At 42.6% G+C, this 26211-nt stretch overlaps 2 protein-coding genes across 2 annotated transcripts in view; both read right to left on the bottom strand.

Annotated features, from left to right (window-relative positions):
- Positions 1 to 11123, bottom strand: part of LOC134082851 (eukaryotic translation initiation factor 3 subunit H) — a 36020-nt gene extending 24897 nt beyond the window's left edge. Inside the window, exons 1-2 of the mRNA XM_062538860.1 lie at positions 10973 to 11123; positions 4652 to 4808 (exon numbers count right to left, since the gene is read on the bottom strand). Coding sequence (XP_062394844.1) covers positions 4652 to 4808; positions 10973 to 11065 — 250 coding nt within the window. The 5' untranslated portion in view covers positions 11066 to 11123. The remainder of the gene's footprint in view (positions 1 to 4651; positions 4809 to 10972) is intronic.
- A 160-nt stretch (positions 11124 to 11283) lies between these two features.
- On the bottom strand, positions 11284 to 19739 carry LOC134082850 (double-strand-break repair protein rad21 homolog A-like). Its single transcript, XM_062538859.1, has 14 exons — positions 19614 to 19739; positions 18146 to 18338; positions 17774 to 17903; positions 17477 to 17576; positions 17152 to 17258; positions 16828 to 17016; positions 16071 to 16193; positions 15585 to 15716; positions 14992 to 15215; positions 14494 to 14650; positions 13976 to 14121; positions 13509 to 13685; positions 12682 to 12765; positions 11284 to 12316 (listed from the first exon to the last, which is right to left on the bottom strand). The coding sequence occupies exons 2-14, from the start codon at positions 18287 to 18289 to the stop codon at positions 12125 to 12127; spliced, it is 1905 nt and encodes a 634-aa protein (XP_062394843.1). The 5' UTR covers positions 18290 to 18338; positions 19614 to 19739; the 3' UTR covers positions 11284 to 12124.
- Between the last annotated feature and the right edge of the window lie 6472 nt (positions 19740 to 26211).

Below are 26211 nucleotides of genomic sequence, written 5' to 3'. Positions count from 1 at the left end.
GATCTAAATCATGAAAGTCACGCTTCAGTTCAATATTACATCAGTTCAACATTACAAATTTCGCTTTAAGTTGGCCAATTTGATTGGTGAGCATGCCTACTGCATGAGAAGAGCAGCAGCCGTGTAAGGTAAGCTAAACTGTGTCACACAAGAAGGATGACACATTGATGAAAATCACAGATGTTGCCAAATTAACCATCAGGACAGAGTTGCAAGCTGCCTTTGCGATTAACTAACTGCATTATTTCAAATGGTGATTTAAATTAATTGTGCAGCGCTATTGAAAATCATTTAAACATCTGGGATGCTGGTCATTAATAGCAAGAGCAATGACCTCATCTCTTCTTTAAACTGTTGCTAATGTGAACTTGGTTGAGGACAAACCATGACGTCCTCACCTCCTGATCAGAGTAAGAGCACAAGCAACCTCATCCCGTCAAGACATGAAGCACATTATAAATGCAGGATGGGCATACCATTTCTGCTTCAGTTGAGCTTAATTTCCTTCCATCTCTAACCAAGCAGGAACGTGCAAATTGAAAGGATACTGCCATTTGAAAAGAAAGGGGAGGGAGAGAAAAAAAACGAGCTAAAGCAGAGAACAAAGAGGAAGTCAATGCTGAAAGTGGAGGGGAGAAGCAAACATGGCAGAGAGTGGGGAACTTCTAACAAGCCTGGGCTCAACACTACAGCGATGTACATTAACAAACAGTCAGGTTCTGCAAGGTCTTGGGTCAAACCATAGGTCAACCAGTTGCTGCAATGCTTGTTTTTTTCCCTGCCCTGTCCAACATAGCCTCTCCGTTCTCCGCTGGAGGGCAAGTGTCAGGCTGTGTTCTTTTCTCGGCAATCGGTCCGCTAAAGGCGAGGCAGGCGTGGCTATCAATTCTTGATCATACAAAGATGGACACTAGGATGATGCGCGGCTGAACTAGCCAGAATCCTTTCAAGCATGTCATCAGCTTGCACTTTAGCTTCCGTTCTTTTCTTTTTTTTTTTTTTAAAGGTTTGCTGCTCATTAGCGAAGCTGCAGAGTCGCCCGGCTCTGGGCTGTCGATCAGCTGAGCACTAACAAGCAGCCTCCAACAACAAGCTTGGCTCTCGCTGAAGGGAAGCCAGGGGCTGGGGACTGACCTCTCCCGACACGTGGCTGACAGAAGACCACCAGCAAATCAGCAATGCCATTTCAAAAAGGAGAGGCCCAGAAGACTGACCTGCCGCCCCCGCCACCCAGCACACCAGGCCGCCCACACCTATCGGATGAGCTCCTGCCAGTCTTTCCATTATGGAGGGAATGTGGTCTTTGGCGTCGCGGCTATTTTGGGAAATAAGCTATTTGGCATTACCCCACGTGTGTGTGAGGAGAGGAGAGGAGAGGAGAGGAGAGGAGAGGAGAGGAGATGGCCGATTGAAAATCACAACAGAAAAGAAAACAGGCTAATATGTAAATATTTATTTGTGCATTTGCATCTCACCCTTGGAAGCGATGGCTGATGCAGCAGACTAAATTGCTCCATTTTTGCTTCTTTTGTATGAGTGTGTGCGTTTCTGTCTGTCGGTCTGTGTGTCTGTGTGTGTGTCTGTGTGTGTGTCTGTGTGTGTGTCTGTGTGTGTGTCTGTGTGTGTGTCTGTGTGTGTGTCTGTGTGTGTGTCTGTGTGTGTGTCTGTGAGAGTATTCCTGAGTGGGAAAGTGTCTGTGTTTGTGATTATTTCATAGCTTTTTCCTTTTTTCTGATGTTTGCTTTGAATATGAAAACGGGCGGCCCTGATCACTTTGAGGGGAGCGGAGGATGACAGAGCACATGATTGCTTGGTTTCACTGAATGTAATGAGAGAGCAATATCACGTCACAACTTCCCTGATTGTGCACCCAAATTAGACTCAAGATTATTGAAAAGCAGCATGAATTCATTTGGGCTTGTTCAAATCCTCCTGATTGATTTTCAATATCAGAATTCAAATGTGGTCATAATCATATAACAATGCATGTTTATATACTTGCGGTCTTGACTGTTGGGTAAGATTCTTGCAACTATGCATCATCAAGCTACGGCAATGGAGCTACAGGTTTTCCTTCTAATCACATGACTGAAATGTTATTACAAACCAATTTGCCCAAGCTAATGGAGGGACAGGCCTGTTATGTCATCTCAGATGGATCACAAATGTATTTTGATGCCACTAGTATCTTGTCTATTGTATATGTCTTCCTCTTCTGTTTTGGTTGTTGTCTGGAGGTGTCAGCTGTCATTGATGCTTGAATCATCTTTTAATCTTTGTCTTTTTAACTGTGAAGTACTTTGGAATGATATGTGCTATACAAATTAAAAGTATTTACATATAAAAAATAAAAGTTTTTTGACAATCACTGAAATTCCACAGAAAAATAGTATAGTTTAATTTTGAGCGGTCAAGCTTCAAATTCAGGTCATGTGACCTATATTTCATAACAAGGTAAATAGGTCAACTGTACACAGAACACTGTGGGCTTTGAAGCTGCAGATAACAGCCGAGAGGGAACCAAAACATAACATCTGAAAGAATCTTGACAGTTCTTTGTTCCGTCATAGGCAGTGATCAATATATTTGAGACGAAGATCGTCAGCGTACTCTGCCCTAAAAAGTCCTAAAAAGTATTAACTGTTGCTCTAGTTGGGTGTTCTTTGGAATCAAAGGGCCAAGCGACTCCTTAAAAGTGCAGTCAGCACTATCACACACAAATTCAAGCACATACATTTTTGTGTCGCATTCGGCAATCATCTCATGATCCTGCTCATTCTGTGAGTGCACTGTTGGAAAACGGTCTCTGTAGGTAGCTCAGAAAACAGAAAAGAAACAGAAGTGGAGGCAGCCTGCCACCCAAACAAAAGCGAGACCTCTCTGGAAATACTGAAGGGAGGGTGAGCTGCCTCTCGTGTGTTTTTGTTTGGCCTTTCCCTTCAGGACATGAAAAATTTGTGAGAAATATTACTTGACCTTGTGCTGTCCTATTGATTGATTGATTGATTGATTGCAAACAGTGCTTTGTGGTGCCATATTAAATTGTGTGTTTATAAGGATAACAAGGGGTATACCATTATGACCTTTTAAGATGCAGCAAAAAAAGGGACATTAAAAGGAACCAAATGAAATGTCTGAATGACCACTCTTGGCTGTTAACAATACATGTTGGTGAAAATGTTATTGGAGTTAATTACTATTTGCACCTGAATCTCCAGTTTATACACTGATTTTAGCAAGCATTTCTTCAGCTATGAGGTTACTACACAGGGGTTACATATGGGAATGCATTTATATTCTTCATTCTTCCTTGGAATTAAAACACGGTCTGATTCTGACTCATTGGGCCATTCCTCACCGCGGTAACACGAGTATGGCCAATGCTCATTGTTATCATTATTATTTGCATAAAACATTGATCTGCAATTTATGATGTTTGCAGAATACACGGGAGATCACTTTACAGTATAAATACCATGTATCTCTAAATAAAATAATTTTTAGATATCATTTTTTATTTTTCAGCTGTATTCCCTAATTAATACCGTGGGCTGTATGCTGGTATCTAAATTAGGGCTGTCAAACGATTAAAAAAATTAGTCTAATAAATTACATACTCTATGATGGATCCATTTCTGCTATGAACACATTTTAGAAATATTTCAATTCAAATTTTGGCAGATGAGGAAATCGTGAATCAATGAACAGCCAAGCCAACTTTATAGACTCAAAAAGAAATGGTATGCAGTTTCAGGTAATCGCCCCCTGGAGTCGCAATATATGAAAATTATCTTATATATATGTTCTACTTTTCATGGCTTGTTCCCCCTGTACACAATGAAACTGTTTTTGTTGTGGAAATGAAGGACTAACAACAGTCAAAAACTATCTCCAAAGACCTACTGACATGGTAATGTTTCACGATTCTCGTGAGATGCTTCTTAACATGGTCAATGCGAATGACTTAAGTTTGAAGTGGCACAACAATCACCATTGTAAACTGGGTAAACCAGCTGAGGGTATGTTTCGCAAGAGATTTGCTGGTCGTGCTGGTCAACCATCATAGGGTGGTCATAGGTGGTCAATCAGCAAACCAACTTAAGCTGGTCAGGCTGTTTTTTTCAGCAGGGACATGCAGTCTAGATCAAGTAAAGCCTACCTTACACTGACAGACTTTGACAAGATTTGGGAAAGATTCTTGAAAGATTGTAGTCTTTTGAGTAAAGCTTGAATGAGGGGCATTAGTTAAAAGACTACAATCTTTCAAGAATCTTTCCCAAATCTTGTCAAAGTCTGTCAGAGTAAGGTGGGCTTAAGCCAAACAATAAGTTTGCAAAGTTAACTTTGACAAGGCTGGTGGCTAGTGTTATTTATAATCATCATCAAGGGGTGTGCTAACTAGTACCTACAGTTTACTTTGTATTGAGGTGATACTTCAGACTTGACAAAACAAAAACATGCTTGAAATATTTTAGTTTATATAATAAGAGTGTAGAATATGTTATAATGTCTACACTTTCATGAACGACTAAGGAAGGAACAATATTTAACTTTTCCCAACCATATCCCAATTATTTGAGCTTCACCTCTACATGCTTTGTTAAGAGTGTGAATAGCATTGCAAATGGACTGTGTGTGGTGCAGCTTGTACCTTCGTCGAAGTCGGCATCGTCCTCAGTGTGCTGTGGGAAGGGGAAGCAGTTGGTGATCTCCAGCCGGTCCTCCACCACCAGGCCCAGGAGCACGCCCTGCACCACCTCGCTACCCTGGCCCTCCTCCTGGTAGTGCTTTATGATCTTCATCACCACCTGCCCAGCACAGGCACACACACAGGACACAGGGGGTTGGGGAAAGAAACAGGTCAGGGGTGATCAAAAAGTAGACCGTGACAGATAGGCAGCGGGCATTGCAGATACCACAGTAACATTGCGAAATGTATTGAGGTGGAGGCTTCAAATAAGGCAATTGCTGCCGCTCCCTTCCCTGTGTTGTTTCCTTCAATCTCTGTAATCTTGTGGATTTCAAATTGTGCTGAACATAAAGACTAAAAAAATGTTAACCTAAAAAGAACATGGTAGCAATGGACAGAGAGGAGTGAAAATGAGGATGAGAGAACAGACAAGTACCAACCATCCATACGAATTTGCACAAAGTTTTTTTTTTCTTCTTCACTTAAGTAGAAAGAGGCGGGTCAGTTATATCCTTCAAAATGACACCCCAGACTAAAATTGCCGGAGTACCATGGCAACCCACTCACACTTGCACACTTGTGCGGCTCTGTAGCGATTAGGCCGGGGTAGGTCGGTGGTTTCTACGCCCCGGGGTTAATGGTGGCAAAATGATCCTTAAGTGCCTCATTATGCTTCCTGACAACAGGAGAGGCCTCCGAAAAAAGGATTTGGATGCTGCTTTAAAACAGCGTGCTGCCCCTGTGAAACACTGCTCCTTGTGCGAACAAGCCCGCTCCCGGAGCCCCGCTCCACTCCTACAAACACTTGCCCCCACCCACCATTATACAATCTGGGGATGTGCACAATCTGGCACCGATGTGTGTCAAAGTAAAACCACTGTGGCTACACTGAACTCACAGCACACCTCCACACACACACACACACAGACAGAAAAGCCGAGATTATTAAAAAGGCACATCACAGATGTCCCAGACCCATAATGAATGAAGATGCAGGAGTCAAAGGAAAAAAAAGAGTGCCTAGAAGATAAGGCTTAAAAGGCACACACGAAAAACAATGAGGCGAGGAGTATACATCACGGCGATAAGGGCTACGCCACGCCACGGAAGGACACGAGCGCCTTCCGCACGGGGGCAGATTCTGACAGGGGGCCACTTGTAAGCCCAGCCTAAGGCTGTCAGGCGGCGTAATAAGTACGCAGCATCGCCTGTGATTACTCGGGGGTGGCTCGTGTGTGGGGAACTAATGTATAATGGATGTCCTGTGTAGTTTTTCTCCAGGAATACTGGACCCGAGAAGTAGACTGGCCATCGCGGCACAAAGAAGGGCACAAAGAACGTTCCGAAGCCACGGCGCATCAAACCGCTGAACACGGGGGGCGCTGGCAAAAAGGTCACGAAAGCGGTCAAGATCTCGACATCTGAGGCGTTCGTTCTTTCGTAACGGGCACAGACGTGCGAGTGAGTGGTGTCGGAGAGACGGCGCAAATCACGACTGGCAGAAAGCCTCTCTGTAATGCTGCTCTGCTTTAAAAGTCACAAGGACAGGCCAAGAATACTGAGCACAACAGCCTATGGATGAAAGGTGCTTGTCAAAGGCTGTTCCATCTCCTTTAAGGTTCTCTCGCTCACCGTGCCTCTCTCTCTGCGCGTCAGTGAGCATCAGGGTGCAGGTGGTGAGGGAGAAAGGTTGGGAGAGAAGCTTCACGGGTAAGAGAAGAGACCCTACTTCTGTCGATGCAAAGTTCCACTGCCAATCTTTCATCTGGAGGACAAGGTTCTGCACCGCAGGGAGCTTTTCTTTTTTTTTTTCAAAGGCCCTGGTGCCTTCAATCACTCACTATGCAGGCTCTGCACCTGCTTCCTCTCTTGAAATATCAAAGAGGAAAATGGCAGGGGTGGCCGAGGGAAGGGCAACTCTCCCTTACTCCACATCAGCTGGGCACAACAAAGTTAAGTAAGCCTCAAGCTAGCACTTCCACTGAGAGTCATTCTTCTCAGTACACTGTTGCTGTTGTGTCAGTGACTTAGGGATCGGGGTGTAATATTTTTGGAGGCGACTGGGTGGAGGAGAAAACGACTGTAAAGGGTTAAATCAAGTGATTTGTTGCATTGGCGTGCGTGCTTGCGTGTGTGCATGCGTGCGTTTATGTGTGTGTGTGTGTGTGTGTGTGTGTTTAGGGGGGAGGGGGTGGGGGGCTATGATCTGCTTGACTCTAATGAAAACATGGTGTCAAACAAGCCATTTGCGGGCGCGTCAGACTAGCTAACCCTGACTTGGCTTGTCCTCTAAAGGCACACGGCTAGTCCAATTTCACCCTTTTCTGAGCACCACACACTCGACGCAACACGCTGGTTGCATTTAGCATTAGCTTTTTATTACAATTACAGGAGAGGATGAATGAGCCACTATCTATTTTCTCAATTTGATGTCAGAGTTCCGTGCGCCAACGCATGTCAAGTCCCAAGTTGCATTCGCTAATTGTACTCTTTTTGTATTCTTTTTTGATCAATGGATACACACACATCCATACTCACTCACTCAGCATCAACTCTGGACTCTGACAGAAACAAGGGGACGAGGTGAAGACCAGCTTTGGATGAAGATAAGGATCAGCTTAAACGCCCTCATCTGGACATCACATCGTGGCACAACAGCTACACATTCTGCTTACCCGTCATTATACGAACACACACAGGCTAACATAGTTAGACCCGCCTGCAGCCATGCCTGCACTATCTACGTGTACTCGTAAACCATACGGCCACCTCTGGGTCAGTGGATATGTGGGAAGAGACACAGAACCGTGTTAAGCGGTCATACGTCCCTGCTGCCATTCTAGAATCTTTTAACACACAATACTAGTCTTTGTTCCCCGGTGCCGTGAGCTGAAGGGTAGATTGGAGTTCTTTATATGCACTATGCACAGCGTCTGCCCTCTCTCCTCGACCTCTCTCGCTACAGTCAAATCTCGCCTTCCTACAGGGTTCTCTCCTTAGCCTCCGTAGGTGAGGGCAAAGCACTCGGAAGTACAGAGTTCCACGTGCTGAGCTTCCAATCAGTCGTGTTTATGGCTTCAGAGAATTTTCATAACGCCTTCATTCTTGCAAACTGCCAGTGCATTTCAACATTGTGTGTGAACTGTATTTGTAAGGCATCTTTAAAGCTCCTCTCAACATCAGACTGACGCAATGCTCAAGCAATATCTTCCAATAAAGACAGGTGAATTATTTACAATCAGGTTTCCTCTGGGAACTTCTGCTACCTATTGCTGGCAGCTGAAAATGAAGACATCTTCATATAAGTATACAAATAGCTCAGCTATTTCAACTTATTTAGCAGAAATAACTCAAGATAGGCCACATTCTGGGGGGGAAAACAGCAACAATATAGCTTCCAACCATACGCCTTTGCAACAAAGACCTCTCTTGTGGAAGAAATTCATTAGACAATAAATGCAGACGTTCAGTTTTGTTGCTAAATAAACTTTGAATAGCAAAAAGGAGTTAAATGTTTAAGCCTAATGTTTGATCATGGATGGTAAACACGCATTTCATTTGTTCAATCGGCTGTTATGGTTATTGATGGATTTTGGAGAGTTCCTGCCTGGAACAACATTGCCCTCTTCTGGCAAAAGGAGCAAGTGCACAACCTAACACTAAGTTAGAGTTAAGTCATCTCATTTCAACATCATTATGCCACTGGGCAAAAGTTTTTAAACACCTACTTTTTTCTAACTATTTTTACATTGAAGAACAATGAAAACTCAAAGCACTAATTAACAAAAGGGTCATTTAACAAAAAGGTGCAAACAAATGTTACGGTTTTCTTTTTTGGCTCTTCAAAGCAGCCAACTTTTGCTGTAATTACACTCTTAGGATTCTCTCAACCACCTGAAGTTAGACACGAAGCATGTTTTCATACACGTTGAGCTCTTGTTGGCGGCTTTTGCTTCTTTGTGTTAATCGAGAAGTATTTTAGATGACCATCGACCATTGTACAACCAGTGTAAATTAATAGTTTTCATTTAATAATTCATTTGTTTTTCTGAATAAATTACTTCTTAAATGATGGCTTTCGACAAGTTTTGCAAGAATTAGAGATTGAGACTTAAATCTCAATTATGACATAACCATCAACAGATCCCAAGCATCTTGCTGAAAAAAGATGCCAATCAGCAAGCATGATTATCACACATAGTGTAACCTGTGTTATTTGACTGAGGGGCCCCATTCAGTTTTCAGGGGTGAACAATATACCCTATGATGTATTATTGAGGGCCCCTATTAAGACATATCACAGAGCTGCCAACTCTCACGCTTTCGGCGTGTGACACACGATTTTGCCTGTTTACACACGCACTCACGCCATACATGCATTTTCTCACGCAAAACAAAATCAGATTTTGGACTGAGACTCGTTCATTCCTTTTAAAACTCCCCAACGGTAGCCTATGACGCTAAGAGGCGCCACTGTACAGTAGTGCATAGACATCCAAGTTTGCGACAGAAGAAGGAGACACCCGCGGGAGAAAATCGCCTTCTGGTCAGAGAGTATGTTGACAATGACACATATCATAGGCCTATTGTTAATTAAGAACTCACTCTCTTAAATTTAAAATCTTGAAAGAAATCAGTTTTTGTGGATGAACTTCATTCCCTAGCCTACATGTTAACTTTAGACTAACTTGCGCTTTTGTTGCACTGTTTTGTTTGCTGGAACGTGTGGATAAATAACTTCTGGAGAGAGCTAAATCATAGTGCTCACTAAAATCATAAAGGAATATTGCAAGACACTCATCTCTTATATGATCCCTGAAAGATTTTCTTCGACTTGTTAGTGTTTTGAACATGTATTTTATCTAATGACACAAAGCAAAATGAATTGCATCCACATATCCTTGTCATGCATCTTTTATTTCACTCGAGTAAAACCGTGATATAGAAAGCCACCTCACGTATTTCTTAAAGCGACAGGCACTCAATTACACACACCACTAATGCACACTCAATTAGTCCTAGGCCTACACACCATTTAAAAATAGGCCTATGAGTAAGTGTAATAGTCTTGAACTCCGTACACAAATGACTAAAAATGTTTAGCTACTAATAGTTATGCAGATTGTAAAATATAACATTATCAACAAAATATGTACAGTTATGAATTCCAAAATATATGCTATAGAAACATATGACCATCTTTTTCTCTGTGGGTGAGGGTTGAGCAGAATCTTAGATGGCCACTAGTGTGAATGATCACACAATATTCAATATTAGGTTACTGATGATTAAATCACCAAATAGGCCCTACACTAAAATTGTATTTGGTATTTATATTGTTATAAAAAAGCATCGAAAAAGTATCGAAATCACAATTCTTGACTTAGTATCGGGATCGAAACAATAATTTTGGTATCGCGACGAGTGCGGTAAAAAGTTTTGGTCACCCCCGACAGAATCTCACTCCAAGGTTTTTTGAAAAGTTGGCAGCTCTGATATCAGATGATGTAACCCGAGAAATTTGATTAAACGGTCCAAATCAGATATCAGGGGTGGAGTTCATGAAGTCTTGGGCTTCCCTGGTAACAAACAGTAGTAAAAAACGAAAGACTCATAAAAGAGTACGCGTTTCAGAACTTTTGATCGGTGGTAGGCCTATATTACATTCAAAACATATTTTCAAGCGAGAACAACTGTTGTCTCCACATACGGATAAACTGGATTAATATATACACATATATATATATAATCAAACTAATCAAATATCTGATGCCGATAATGGTATTTAAACTGTACACAATTTGCACAACAGAAAAAGACTACGAGTCTATAACGAACCGCCAACCTCACAGGCTACATTTTAAGGTGATGGGCTGACCAATACATCTCTCACGTCTGTGTTAACGGGACAGGCTCAGAACATTAGCCATCACTTTGCTTGTAGCCAGATGTAGGCTAACCATATCAGCGTACAATCTCCGGTCATTAACTGCTAACCAATGATGCTACCAGTATTACCCATAATGACAAAACATGCGGTTGAGTGTGATCAAATAGGTCAAACACCAAACCGCAAACTGCCAAGACGGGAACAGTCCTAACTCACCAATCTTTTCTGGGGGCATGCTTCATGCTCGTTTTCCCCAGACACTCAACCCTAGCATGACTTGCTAGCAAGCTAAAAAGCATCAGCCGGTTGTGATCACGCCACCAGTGTTTCACATCAGTGGACCGATTTTGTTCTCAGTACACACACAAAGTATGAAATATAAGTTAACTTACAAGTCCCTCAATTTGGATCGTCTTCACCGGTGAGTCCAGTGTATTGGACGATAACACCGCAGCTGCGGTCGTCGATTCTTTGCGTGCGGCCATTCTTACACGAGAGAGGGGGAGGAAACAGAATCAACAGCGGTTCCTGTATTTAGGTGCGTCAGACAACTAGTTCCGGGTAGAACAAATGCAAGGCTGACGGCTGCTCCTTTAGGTCTATGGGCTGCTCTGATCATGGTTCAGAGACTGCCAAAAAGTGAAGAAAATTGGGTAATGTGTGCACAGGTTTCATCTGACTGACGCTCAAAAAGGCCAAAAAGTTACATTTAAACTACGTTTTATTGTGAAAGACTACAAACAACAAGTTCAGCCATTTTTTTACAAATATTCATCGAGAAAATAAACTTCTCTCATAAAATAATTTTAGCATTCATGAAAGAAGACCTATGAAATAATACAAAGATTTGTGTTTTAACAGTAGGTTTCCAAACGTTATAGGACAAAACTAGGACAAAACAAAATAGGCAGACAGTAGAAAGAAACAAATGTCAGATCTGGAAATCCACATTCCAACTCTTTCAGACAAATCTCGCCAAATTGAATCCGGTATCCTCTTCCAATGTAGAAAGGCGAAATCAGTCAACATCTAAGCATCTTGAGCTTTGCAGTAGTCAGAAATTTTTGTGTCTTGAGTACAAATTCTTAAAACTATTTTATTGGACTCCATGACATTTTTTTGCTGTACATTTAATGACAAAACAGGAAATGGTCCTAGTGCTTAGAGATTTAAGAGGCGGAACAACATAACACCCCAGCCCAGCCCATCCCACCCCATCCCTCCAACAAAGATAAAAAAGTAAACAACTTTAGCATGGTTGACTATAGTAAGTAACTGTACCAATTTTAGCTGGTTAGCAAATGAATTACAAAACACTATCGTCTAGTCCCAGTGGTAGACAGGTTTGGACCACAGTAGCCTGATTTCAAACATGCATTGTTGCCGTCACACACTTGCTCCTGGCTTTACAATAAAAACAACGGCATGATGATCTTTTGACGGTAAAAACATCCCAAACCCCCAACTCCCACCCCCATCCACACATGAGCATAATAACAATAATATACGTAAAAAAAGAGTTAAAAAAAAAAAAAAGAATCTGTCTATACAATATGGAATCTGGCCCCAGGCGTGGCGATGATGTCGCTGAATGGTTCGGCCTGAGTCAGATCCACGGCTTGCTGCTTCTTCAGCACCAGGAAACTGTAGAACTTGGCGGCAGCCTGCTTCTTGTTGTTGTTCTTGCACAGGTCTAGGAGACTGATGGAGGTCTGTCCAGTCTTGGCCATGACCCTCTGAAGACAAAGATGCAAGATGTATCCTTTGGTCATATCAAAAGTGCCCATTTCTCTCAAAAATAACTTAATTTGAGCAAGGAAGATGTATTCAGTTATGTTCAGTTTCTGCTCATTTCGTAAAGCAGACTCTAAATAGTATACCTACAAATTCACAATTGCCATTTTAGGCACACAGACTTACTGAGGCAAAACCAAATAGAAAACAAGTTTCTTTTGAATCAAGACACCATGCAAAAAATTGATAGGTAGACATCTGTACATGGCATGTCGAGAGAGAGAGAGAGAGAGAGAGAGAGAGAGAGAAAGAGAGAGAGGTTTCAGATGGGAGTGAAGCCCAACCCAACCCGGCTCAAGTGTCTCACCTGCAGACCATGCAGCATCTGCTGGGTCCTCTTGTTCCAGCGTCTCTCCTCCTGATCCTGGTCTCCGCTCTGGCTTTCTTCCTCCTGTAACAGGCAAACGAGAGTGTAAAAAAAAAAGTCTAGAGCCCATCTACACACGAGCTATGGATACATATGGAGGCCTTGTTATAGCCACCTTATTTACGAAACTCTACTTTCCGTCCGGTTTTCATCTCCCATTTACATAATATCTTAGTGCAGTCTCAGCAGGCTAACTAGAAAATTCAAATTTCTTTCGAAATGTTCACTATTTTGTACTTAATTTGGATATTCTGCATAATATAGGACTTATAGAAAAAAAAACACTTTTACACGAGTTAGGACGAGTCAGGCAATGTCTACCATGGCATTACGCAGCTTTGGCCAGAGGTAGAAAAACGGACTTCTGAATACTGAAGTGTCATGGTGAAGCCAAGCCTGGCTATCACAGACATCTTTTAAGATTGGAACATTAGTCTGGGGAGTCTGCTCTGCATTTTATACTGCACAAGAGGCATGGTCAACGGACATAGTTCAAATGACTAGTTGAAGGACTATCCAATTGCGTACAATCAGACCAACCATCCGGGTGCGCCAGGTGGATAAGCCAGTTTGTGATTGGTCCCCACAGATTTGTAACTGAAGTAGGATAGAAACATTTGGGAGGTTTCCTGTCTGAGCTGCATGGCTATATCAAATAGCCAGCAGATCGGGCTGGGTTTACCCCGTCTAGGTGAAGCCTATGTTCGACTCGAGGAGTTAAGGTTGATACACTTTGTGAGCGTTCCTAAATGGTGGCCTGGCCTCACCTCCTCCTCCTCGCTGTCGTCGTCCTTCTTCTCCTTGTTCTTCTCCTCCTCCTCCAGGTTGAGCTCCCGCACCAGCATGCTCTCCGCGGTCTGCTCCAGCGGCAGGGGCACCTCGGGCAGGGTGCTCTGGCTCACCGACAGCACCGACTGGTCTGGGGGCAGGTCCACAGGGCCCATCTACAGGGAGGGAATAAACAACCACCAGAAGGACATGAGGAACGCTGCGGTGATTTGACAGAAGCACAAATGCAGGCCATTTGAATGAACTGGAACCGTGCACTATCTACTTCGGTCTCATTTAAGATCAATGCTGAATACTGATATGGACAGAGCCGGTCTGTACTCATTTTCTGAAGGCCTAAAAAAAAAGCATAAATTGGGCTTTAGCCAAAGGACCACTAAATTACTCAAAAACAAACAACATAGCAACGTAGGAAAGGCAACACTGGCATGCGTTGCGGACTCACAGGCAGGGACGTCTCCAGGTCGTTTGACTTGCGCTTAAGACCGCGCTGCCTGGAGGGTGGGGGCATGAGGGTCTCGTCCAGGGTGGTCCTGCTGCCCTCGATGGAGGAGGTCTGCAGCATACTGGGCTCCTCCATGATGGTCTGGTCTGGAGGGGGGAAGAGAAAGGAGATCAGAAAAACATGATGGTCGCAGCTTCTGAGAAACAACAATCATATCTTAGCTAACCATAGCTACTGCCATTACAAGCGTGCTTCTGGAGGACAAGAGGATTCAGGGCATTTACATGAACTGCATTATTTCTGGTACAACTGGGGTTTTGAGTGTCCTTTTTAGTGTTCGCGCATGTAATAATAATGTTCCAATATCAAAACCTGGGACATCACATTCCGTATGCGATCAAACCTGGGACTCCTACATCTCATGAATGGAATACAGGTGCACAGGTAAGGACAATCCGTATTTACCCCAGACAAGCCTCATAATAAACATCCCTTTATGTGGATGCCAGTGAGCTCACCGATGACTGTGCCAGTGTGGGACATGAGGTCGTCTACGCGGGGCACCTCTGGGTTCTCCAGCTCCTTGAGGAACTCGTCCAGGTTGTCGGCCTCGCCACCCTTCCTCCTCTTCCTCAGCTCATCCGGCACCAGCGGGGTCAGGCAGCGCGTGAACATCTACGGAAAATCACAAAAGCGTCAGCACTCAGTGGACAGATATTTCATTCAAACACTGATAAACACCTCCTCAAAACAGTTAGTTAGTAGATAGATCCTGTGTTGGATCATCAAATACTTTTCCAGCTCTGCTTATTTCATACTTACACACACAAAAAAACAGGAGGTCACCTATGAAAACACCACAGCCCAGTTTCCTATACATGGATTATGCCTACTGTCGAACTCAAAGCTATGGAGATATACATTTTTCTTAATTCTTCAAATTTGGTAGCAGCAAGTCCACACGTTCCACACCAACTGCCAGCATGCCTCCACCAACCCATTCCATGCTTCCTCACCTTGAGCAGCTTGCCGTTCCAGAGGGGCTGAGCGGGGAGAGAGAAGAGCTTCTCCACTCCTCCTGTCTCCTTCCACATCATGAGCTTTTTGGTGGGCGGCGCCAGGTCCAGCGTGGTGACGATGTCCGAGTAGTCGCTCAGCTGGGCGCGGATGGTCTTGCTGTCCAGCTCCTTCAGGCTGTCAACGATCAGCTTCCTCTTCCTCTTGGCCTTGGTCTCCTTGACTGTTGATCCACAACGACAATACAAATATCGTCTTAGTATACAGTGATTTGAGATGGACTTGAAGTGCTCAGCATCCATCATTAAAGCAAAGCAATAACCACAACATCAAAAAGTCTGCTTATGGTGATGCTATCTCGAAGTAAACAAGCTCATTTAGTTGTACGCATCCACCAAGACTTCTAGCATCTTCAATCTAGTAATCATTTAGGAGCTTTATTTTGCTGGTCTTCAACACATCATATCTTATAAAAATCTCATACATTTTGTTTTACAACGTAAATTCAGTTGTTGTGTCCCTTATCATGTTGGATTCTGCAACGAGCCCACCGTAACAGTAGTAAAGCACTACAAGCACTCAAACGCCTCACCAGTGATGTCGATGGGCTCCAGAGCAAAGGCCTCCTCCTCGTTGTGAACCAGAGTGGTCTGCTCTGTGTGGTCAGCCATGGTGGGCAGGGGCTCTGCTGGCCCAGAGTCTGGGCTGTCGGGACCACCAGCGGCTGCACAAAAACAATCAGCTTACATGAGGAACACAGCTAGACAAACATGTCAGACATGTGTTTAGGTTTCTATCTGTACATTTTCACGTGCCCTACAAAGGCATCGTGACAAGGTGAGAAAAATCATTAATGCAATAGCAAAGATAAATGGTTCCAAGAGAACCATCAGATACCATCAATAGCAATACTAACACCATTTGTGATGGCAGACTGCAGTATACATCATTATAAAAATATGAATTATTGTGACCCAGCAAAATATGACAGCATGGTGAAGGATCATTAGCGTTGCCTAACTGAAAAGAATGAGAGGATGAACTATGAGGGCATCAAAAATGAACTGGGGAAACTTACGGGAGAAGTTGTCAAAGTCATCCTCATCATCTGCAGGACCCTGAGGCAATGGAACCGGATCTGTGACTGTGGGTGGCTCATCAAAAATACCTCCACCATCCTCATTACTGAGAAGCTTGTCCACTGGGGGGGGGGGGGGTGTAATAACATTGTGATCAGTATAGCCATTGACGTAGGATACTAATATGACTCTCAGAATAAGACACAGGCCTTTCACTGAAAACCTTCTACAGCTGTACAACCAGCAGGTCCATCAACGGCATAGTGTTTAAAACAGAGAGATTTCTCCATCGATTATATTATAAGTAGGGTTGCACAACTATCACCATAGCAATCTGAACTAATCCTATTACCCAATCACAACAGCTACAACTAATTGTGCGCTGTTAATCTGGTCACATTTATGATTTTGATATTCAGGTAATCCTCCCTGTGAGGCAGTGAACAGCACCAATCAGGAGTGCTGTGCTTCTCGTGCACTAGGCAAGCTCACTAGTGGCAACACTTAAAAAAATAACAATAATAATAATAATTAAAAAAAAAAAAACATATAACAATCACAAAACTGTCAAACTCTCCATTGATCTGTGCTTGTCAATTTGGGTGATGTGACCAAATTAGTCGGTCACATATTTGTAGACACAGAAGGCAGTCAAGAACGTGGTTAACAACAAAGATCATTCTGTTGTACAACAGGACACAACAAATAGGACAATACATTCCGGTGCATTTCATCCACCTCCAAATCTCTACGTACTTAAGATTCCTCCATCACTGTTGTCCAAGTTGTTGTCTCCAAAGTCATCATAGTCCAGCTGGGACTTCTCAGGTAGGGCGGTTGTCCCAGGCTCAGACTCCAGGAGCAGGTTTGAGTTGGCGGCAGTGATATCCACCTCAAAAGCACTCTCCTCACGCATCATCTCCCGGTCATCCATGCCAAAGTCACCTGATATCCAACAGAAGCAGACCACACTAATTTAGTCAAATATTTTTGCTACTTATTGGACAATCATAAAATTACATAAATTACATAATGCTTTATATAGACACCCAAAGAGCACAGCAAAGCGTGCAACTTTACCAAAGTCATTCTCCTGCAGCAGTGTGATGTTCCCCACTTCCTCTCTCATGGTGATCTCCTCTACACGACTCTGATTGAGAGTGAACTGCTGAGCTACATCAATGTCACTGCGGAGAAGATTCAAAGCAGCACAAAGAGTATTAGCAACTGCACACATACACAAGTTCACACCGTTAATAAAAAAGATACACATTTTATTGGTCTGTATACACATTATAACAGATGTATAAATGTATAAATCACCCAAACACATGAGCCACTCCCTACTTGTATGACTTGCACAGTCTGCTAATGGCAATAAAATATTCAAAGACTAACTACTCACTCCAGATCTGGCAGTGGTTGATCAAAATCATGGAACTCTTCGGGCAGGGTGATGGCATTGTAAGCAGCCTCCCTGTTGTCCTCTGGAAGATCCACCACACCTAAGAGACAAACAAAACAAAACATTAAGCTATGCATCAAGTTAACTAAGAGATGCCAAAAGAAAATAAGAAAATTACAGGGGCCACAAGTCGAGTAGGTTTTTTATGCTAATGGAAGGTTCCAGTATTAATGTCACTTCCTCAATATCCACTTTTCAATGCCTACTTCATGCCACTTCCATCAGGTGTTACTGTACCTGGACGAAAAGCCATCTTGATCTTGATGAAAGCTTCGTTACAATCAGCCAGGAGATATTTGGCTTTCCTGTGGTAGATTCTGACCACGCCCAGCAGCAAGTGACCAGAGGTACGCAGAGCCATCTTCACCTAAATCAGGAGAGTTACAGGGGATGTACCCACATGATGAGGATGGAAAAAGACAAAAAAGGAGACAAATACATTAGTCAACAAACCTCAAAGGACTTATTTCTCAGTCAAGAAAATAAATTACAAAGTACTAATGTAGACCCAAACTTTGTGGAAGCAGTAAGACCACAGCCATCTAAATACTGGAAAACAAAACAGCAACAATATGGGAAGAATCAAACAAGACAGAGGCCCAGGTTTACCTTCGGCGATATGATGCTCTCCACACTACTTTCCAGGTTACACTCAAAGACGTGGGCTTTGGTCAGCTTCTTGTCCCAGTGAGCCGCCAGCCAAATTTTGGCTAGCGGCCCACGTTTACTGAGGACGAAGTGGGCGTAAAACATTGCCCCCGGTGGTTTTTACAGCGGCAGGGTTGACTTCGCCAACGGGGGGCTGGAATGAATAACAATATTATTACAATAAAATGACAACAAAGGTTAGATTACACCGTTTTATAGTACTCGAAACCAAGCACAACATCCCCGTTACCGGTTCAAAACGTGCTCTACCCAGGCCGTTACTGGACAGCTGGACAAAAATATGGGGGGCATGACAAATCACGCAGGGCACGGTAGCTTCACTTCAGATCGACTAATCGAATATAAAGCTTTTGACTGAGAGCACTAGATGAAGCAAACAATCGTCTAGTGGAAATCCGACTAATGTAATACCCACATGCATATAACCAGAGACACTTTAAAAAGACTTTGATATAACCAAACTAAGGGCAATTCCATCTCCTAACGTCGCCAGGAATTGAATTGACGGCTAATGTTAATATTAGCTTGCTAGCTTGCTTACAGTGCTGTCTTTTCTCATTTGAAAACGTTTTACTGGCTTAGTCCTGCCGTTACATACAATTCACAACAAAATATTTTTTATTTCAATGCAATCGACACATATTACCTTCCCTTCTTTATCACAATGATTGGAACATTTATTGAATTGACGGCTAACGTTAGCTGGAGCTAACTAACGTTACGTTCAAACACTATCCAACGCAAAGTTGTGGCTTGCGTCTCTGCTAACGTACAGTCATTAGCTTCCTGGCTAACTACGACGTCGCTAACTAGCATTGCAAGGCTAACTTCAGAACTTACGTTAATCATGTGTCCGTGAGTTCGGATACAAGTTGTATTCAAAAATCTTAAACTGTTCACTCAATGCTTGGGTAGAAAACATCACACGAACCAAGAAAAATCGAATACTCCAATATGCAAAAAAGCGCGCAACAGGTCTGTTGGCCTATATCTTAGCTTATTAGCAAGCTAACATTACTGTCGAGAGATTTCCAGCAACTAGCAAGCTAGCACAAAACACAGGAACTAATTACTGAAAATATATTCAGCTTGGTGTATCCCTACAGCACAGAGTATTTTTTTGTTTTAACATCTAGATTAATAATACCTTGATCGACGCCGTAATTTACACCGCAAACTCGTGACTACGGAAGCCGATTCTTTAGCTAGTTACAGTTAGCCACATGAAGCGCTATCGACGTTTGCAAGAACGAACATTTGCTAGCTGCTTTCGCATCAGTCCGGTTTGCTAACCATGTTGCATGGCTATAGAAAATATTTGTAACGCATAGCACCTGAAACTGCCATCAGCAACACCAATTCTTAATATCAGAATATTTTGTTGTCGTTCTAAGTATAACGCACTTACCAATTTCACCCTTTTTCTCGAAAACTGAAGTCACTTGTATTTTCCCTCCACTGGCTTATTCATTACAACAAGCAAGATGGCGCCAGCTTTCGTCCTTTAAAATCTGCGGGATGTTTACAGTCAAAATTTTAGTGGGTGGGAGGAGCTATTTTCAGCTGGCTGACTGACACAAAGGAACGGGAGTGTGCTTGGTATTGATTGATGGCAGAGGGCGATATTGTTTTAATAACGGGTCATTCTCAGCAAATGTGAAATGCATGCTGTAGGCCTATGTTATCCGTTAACACAAGGAAGATCTCCATTGTAGGTTCTGGATTATGTTTTCTCTTGCGCATTATTTTATGGAGTAGAATGTGTAAGCCTGTTTTCCCCCCTCTCTCTCTCATTCTAAACAGACTGGCAGGCTACTAAGTAAAATTGCAGGCCTAGGTGGCAACCTTATTTTTTTCTATAGGCTATTGCTTTCGCCAGATCTAAAAATAATAAATGATAGCAACTTTTCCTCTCAGTTTGTAAGAGGCTTGAACCTGTTCAAGGTAGGCTATCACTGTTCACATCTAGCCTCACAACTCATCCAGTGTTGCTGAAACAAGTAATGTTTATTTAAGCATACATTTCACAGTACAGTGAAATGGAAATTCCCTCAACATATCTGGCATTGTCAACAGGCATGTGTTGCACAATTTATTATGCACTTACTATTCACTTCGTTTTCTTCCATCCTTTACCCCCTTCTACCAATTTCTTCTTCTTCTTCTTCTTCTACAGTACATTTTGTCTAGTAGGCCTACTGAAAACATAGTGTTTATCGATGTAGGATTACCTACATGTACTGCATTGTAGCTTCATTCCATCCTCATGTCCTGCACAATCAGTGTGAACTGAAGCTGAATAGATTTCCGCTTGTTGTTGTTTTTATGCCAGTTGGCAAACAACGTTTGGTTGCATTGGATTGATTTTGTTGAATCAAGTCAAGTGAAGAAGCAAGTCACCTGAGGTGTGAAAAGGATATCTTTGTAAATAAGAGGATTATTTTTCATGCAACCTATACATTAGAGGGGTAAAGGGCCAATTAAAGAATTCACGTCCGCTGATCATCAACTGCTCACCTTGCAGCTGGCCCAGAAAACATGTGTGTGTGTGTGTGTGTGTGTGTGTATTAAGCTGCCTAGAGGCCTATGTTCATTATGTGTAGAACATTTTGCAATTCAGTACTTCACTGTAGTAGCTTTAGAATCACTCCATTGTGATAGCTATACAATTGCCATGTGACAGAGAGAGAGAGAGACAGTAAAAGTGTCTGGTAGTCTGGTAGATACTGATACCAGTCAAAAACCTCTTTTGGCCCTAGAGTCAGGATCAGCAGCAAAAGCCAAAGCAGTTACACATCCCAGATTGTCCGCCTCTTCTTGGACAGCAATCAGATTAAAGAGCGCCCCACACTCTCTTTTCACACAAATGGAAATGTCAGCGTGCAGTCCGTAGCCTTGTTTGACCTTGCCGTTTCATCCACAGCCATCTAGCTACAAGCTGAGAGGGGATCCCAGGAGATGGAGGGGAAATAATTATCAAAGTTAAGTTCATGTCTGAGACAGCTTTTCGAGACAGGGGCCATCACCCCATGCATTCGTACTCATGTCACTCAGACCTAAATTAAAACTGTCGGGGGAGGGGTGGAAGATTGCACCATCTGAGGGGAATAAACTACCTCTGAGACTGCACACGTCACATAGAGCAGATTTTCGGACAGACTCCACATGTGGCACTGCCAGATCTGACTGTGATTAGCGAATATTCTGGGGGGGTTGAGGGAACACTGAGCTAAGTTGAGTTCTTGTTGTGCCATGACATACAAAGCAGAGCACGAATGAACTCGTTTTCTAGTTATGTGGCAGTACAGGGCAAAAAACATGTTTGTGTTGGGAAACTGAGAGTCTGAGCTATCACTGTATCACGTGTCTTGTGTCAGTATCAGACAGTCCAACAGGCACGTCTAGCACGGGATATCCACAGCTTATCTGTGCTAATGTTCGAAAATAAATCCGCTTTTCCTCCAAGTTCAACAAAGCAAAATTGTGCACACAAATGGCTAATGATGTTAATGCCCCTTATCTGGAGCTCTTTAATTACTTGGGCATGTGGTGTTATCTCACGGAGAGAGCTGCCTCTCCTCAACAAATCACTTCAGTGGGTTACGCTCCTTCATAAAAGTGGAACCCATCTCCAGTCCGATGCATAACTTTGCCATACAGCTTGTGAATCCAACACAGCCAGGGCTACTGGCAGCAGTCGGCTCCCATGCTGTTATTTAAGCGTGTCTAAACTGAGATTTGTCCACGCAGCAGCTGATTTACAAGGGATTTTGGTGCCCATGGACAGGCAGAGGTATTATTTCGTTCTGGCCCTGCAGGGCAAGTGCCAACTCTTCATATTGACTCGAGCAGCACGTTGTTTTTTGGTGGAGAATTATGCAAAGTAGGGCAGGCGGCTCAGAATCTGATCAGACTTGTATGGTATGCTCAAGGCAAAGCACCTCCGGTATAAAATATCTAATTTAAACAAAGACAGTGATGGACTGAATACTGGATCTCATCATTTTGCATGTCAAGATGGCCCATGGCCAACTTCTTTTACAGTATGTGCATGATGACTGTTAGTAGGCCAATTTTTTCCCATAATGCCCCCACTTCATATCATAGAAGCACATACCTCCATGATGTCACGGCCCATTACTCCACTATACTCACCTGTTCATGAAGCTTATATTTTTATCCAATTAAACTACTGAGAGTATCAGTTGTAGTCGGTCTTGTCTCATGACTTAAAGAAACCACATATAATGTGTTTGCCTAACAGGGTGATAAAATTCAGGGAGCATAGTGCAGTTCTTATCCTTTCAAACCATGAAGATTCAAACCATACCCAATGCCTTTTTATTAATGCCATCAGTGCGCCTGGTTCTCAGACGATGAAGGCTTCAGGGCCTGCAGAGTTCTGCAGTGCTCATAGTCAATAATGTGAGAATCACGGAGTGTAATCTTGATGATGCTTTTCAATATTCACTCTGGATCTAATATCTAATATCAACTCTGGAGAACTCTACAATAAATTACTCAACAAATAGATGCGCGACTGCAAAATGCACGTTGGGAGTGATGGGATATAGAAAACAAATCCATACGTTTTAAAAAGCAATACTGGGCCACAGGTGTAACAAATATTTGTTTATTTATTTTATAAAATCAGTCTTTTAAAAAATTTAACATTTTCTATTATTGTTTTAAACTCTGTAAAATAAATGACTGAGATGACAAGAATCTCGGGATTGGGAAGAGAATGGCAAGACGTTGGGGAAAAAAAAAAAAAAACACAGATGGTCTGATGAAACAAACAAAACAGATCTCACAAAAGTATGATGACAGAAACATAGAAAGCCGCTGAGAAGTATTCCTACGTCAAGAGCAGGAATGTCAGTCAAAATATTCCAGTGTTAGACGAGGTAAACTAAAAACCACTTTTATGTGTTACTGGACATGTAATGGAAAAACAAAACACACAATCTGACACGTATTCCAGTCTGCAAATCCATAAGAATGAAAGAGTTTTTTTCTTTGTGTTGAAGGCAAAGAGAGAACATAATACAAATCACAGAAGTGTCTTTCATCAAAGGCACATTCAAATCACTTTCAGGAATTCAGCAGGTAACAGCAGGGCACAGGCTAAGAGTAGGTCTACTCCACTGATCGCCACAGTTTCATGAAACAAACCTGTGCTTTGACAACCCATAGTGAAGATACACATGCACAAGGACCTCAGAATACCACCGGAAAACAAGGTGAGAGAAATAGTGATAAGAGCTGTAGTAAAAAGTTGCCGTTTTTTGTCTCCTCGTTCCTGTGGCCATGTTTGTTCACGGATGATTTGTTCTGGACACATGCCCACGTGCCCAGGAGCAAGGTTAGAAGGTTTGAGGAGCGAAATATCTACCATTTCCTCCTCTGCACCAACTAAACACTTCACACACACACACACACACACACAGGAAAATTACAACACTGTCTTCCATGATATTGCTTAGCTTTAGTCAGTGGGTCATTGAGGGGCAGCAGGGAACAGCCCTGGCCATCAGCAACTCATTAAACCATAAAGCAATGTTGTTGTTTTTTGTGTGCATCACTTTCAACTGGAAATGTGATATAAGAGGATGGGGTAACGGAACTAAAAAAAAAAAAGTCAGCCATTGGCACAATAGGTCAACAATAAGGGCAGCATAATTTATGGTGAGTCATGGAACATCCGAAAGCACTTAAAAAGTCTAGCCACTGCTGTTTGGTTGGCTAGCCAGCTAGCTATCAAAAAAGCCACAGGTATGAATGTTCTTGACCTGTTTCAAGAGGTGATAACTCACCCGTGTGCCATTTAACATGCCCCCCCCTCCCCCCTGTAAGCCAGGCAACAAGTGATACAATTACAAGATGTAATGTTACAACCATGTACAACAATTCCCCTTGGGAAAAAAAATAATAAAAAGTTTCAGTAATATACATCTATGCTTTTGCAAAAATAAATATAGCTACAAGTTTATATATCTATTTATAGTTATATACACATACACACACACACACACACACACACACACGCACACACATACACACAAGATGGTGGAAATTGTTTTTTTTCTTTTCAAATTGACATTTGTTCAATAAGCGTTTTTGAGGGGGGCGAGGGTTGAGACTATTCACCATGTCTGGACGTACTTTGTTGTTTTCTACCGTGTGTGTTATAAAAGGCATGACACAGTCATAAATAAAGTGACCAAAGGACAACTAAACTCAACACTGAGCAGATACAAGAAAAACAAAAAAATCACAAAATACTGGATGGGATGGGATGGGAGATGGGAGTCTAGTGGATAGAACAATGCTGGCAGACTATGGCAACACATACTATCGAGGGAACCTTGCTCTTTGCTCATATCAATGGGTCAGTGTACATACTCCTATGGATGGCATTGCAAGATAAGGCGATGTGCTGGTCAATATTTAGGATCTGGTGCCTTGAGAAACAGGCCTCAAGTGCAGCACTCCTTAAAAGGTCACCAGACATTCAAGTAACTGTGAACTAATACAAAGGATGTTCCTGGGACAAACCTCACTGCAGGACACGTTTTCAATCCAAATGGTCCAGAAAAGACATTTAAAGAATAGGCGAAAATGATACTTACAGACCAATCCGAATAGAATCAATTAATTATGCATGTGATGCAAATGCCTATCCTCTTTCTAAGAAATGAACAGAACACCTTGAGATGCTCAAAACAATAAAAAAAAACCTTGCCTATTGAATCCTGAATTTAGATACCAATGCCCAAACCTGGGCTCTTCCCCCCCATTTAGTACAGACAGAAAAATAATGGGATTTATAAGGATTACTGGTGCTGTTGTTTTTTTTTTGTCAGTTTTGCAGGAACATCTCCTTTTGAGACTTGTAGGGATTACCACAACTAGAGCAAACAACCTAAAGTCTGTCTGATGCGGTAGTTCACTAAAGCAAGGGTAGTGTTATCAATTACAATTTGCGAGGGAAAAAGCCCAAAACAAGAAAAAAAAAAAAACATTAGTCAGTCTGTGTCAAATATGATGTTTATGTTCTCAGTCATGACAGGATGTATAAAACTTGAGACTTGGGGGATCTGGGAGGGTGCAACTAATACACTTAAGCAGCATGGATGATGGGCTCTTTTTTTTGTTCTTTGTTGACCTTCCCACACTGACCCCGTCTAGTCTCCAAACACCACTATGTGTGAAAACGCCAGGCACTGTGCAATGGTCATCCTCAAAGATCTTCATGAAGAACACCACAATACAGTTAAAAAAAAAAAAAAAAAACAATAATATAAAAAATCACTCAAAAGTAACCGTTTTTGATTTCTGCATAGAAGACTCAGGAGAGGTGGTTTCAGGTACAGAGAGGGGACAGGTTGTTGTGAACTATGCTCTGTGGAGTGGCATGCATTCTGATCGTCCGCCTTCCAATTCAGCAAATGCGTTCTCCGTGCTGTTCCTCACCACTGCCTGGGTTGTCATAGTCACTGTCGTCATTGGCGATGGATTTGTGGGGGTGGAAGACAGACAACAGTTCTGTTTTCCTTGCGTCGCACCAGCAGACAGGAGAAGATGACTTTTGTAACGCACCAGAGCGGAGAAACAAAAAACACATCTCGACAAATACAAACATAATTATTTGCATACTGATAAAGACCACCTCCTCGGCATTCCGCTTGGTTTGGCTCAATATCAACACATCTCCTGTTTGATCCATCAAGTTAGATAGCAATAATTTAATGGATAACCGAACCACTTCTGTATACATCACACTCTGATGGGTGACACACTGCCTGCTGCTTCCAGCAAAAAAGAAAAAGAAAAAAAGTTTGCCCTAACCTGCCTAGCCAGCCACTCTTTGGGAACCTCTTTAAAAAGGCACACCGCATCCAAAGAGAGCACCTCTCACTGACCCTTTTTAGCGTGCAGGAGAGTGTGTGTGAGCGGTTTCACTCAAGACCCCCGCCTCTCCCCTAAAACACTGACGGGGGGGG

The sequence above is a fragment of the Sardina pilchardus genome, chromosome 6 (genome assembly GCF_963854185.1).
Source record: "Sardina pilchardus chromosome 6, fSarPil1.1, whole genome shotgun sequence".
In the NCBI taxonomy this organism is placed as follows: Eukaryota; Metazoa; Chordata; class Actinopteri; order Clupeiformes; family Clupeidae; genus Sardina; species Sardina pilchardus.
The sequence above is the reverse complement of the archived record's forward strand: the minus strand, read 5'-3'. Positions and strand labels throughout refer to the sequence as shown.

What these genes read in the sequence shown, in the direction of transcription:
- LOC134082850 (XM_062538859.1), bottom strand. Translation starts at nt 18,289, where the DNA reads ATGTTTTACGCCCACTTCGTCCTCAGTAAACGTGGGCCGCTAGCCAAA. An exon ending in GCTGCAGGAGAATGACTTTG is followed by an intron (nt 17,017 to 17,151) that starts GTAAAGTTGCAC and finishes GTTGGATATCAG; the next exon opens with GTGACTTTGGCATGGATGAC. An exon ending in CAGTGATGGAGGAATCTTAA is followed by an intron (nt 16,194 to 16,827) that starts GTACGTAGAGAT and finishes CCCCCCCCCCAG; the next exon opens with TGGACAAGCTTCTCAGTAAT.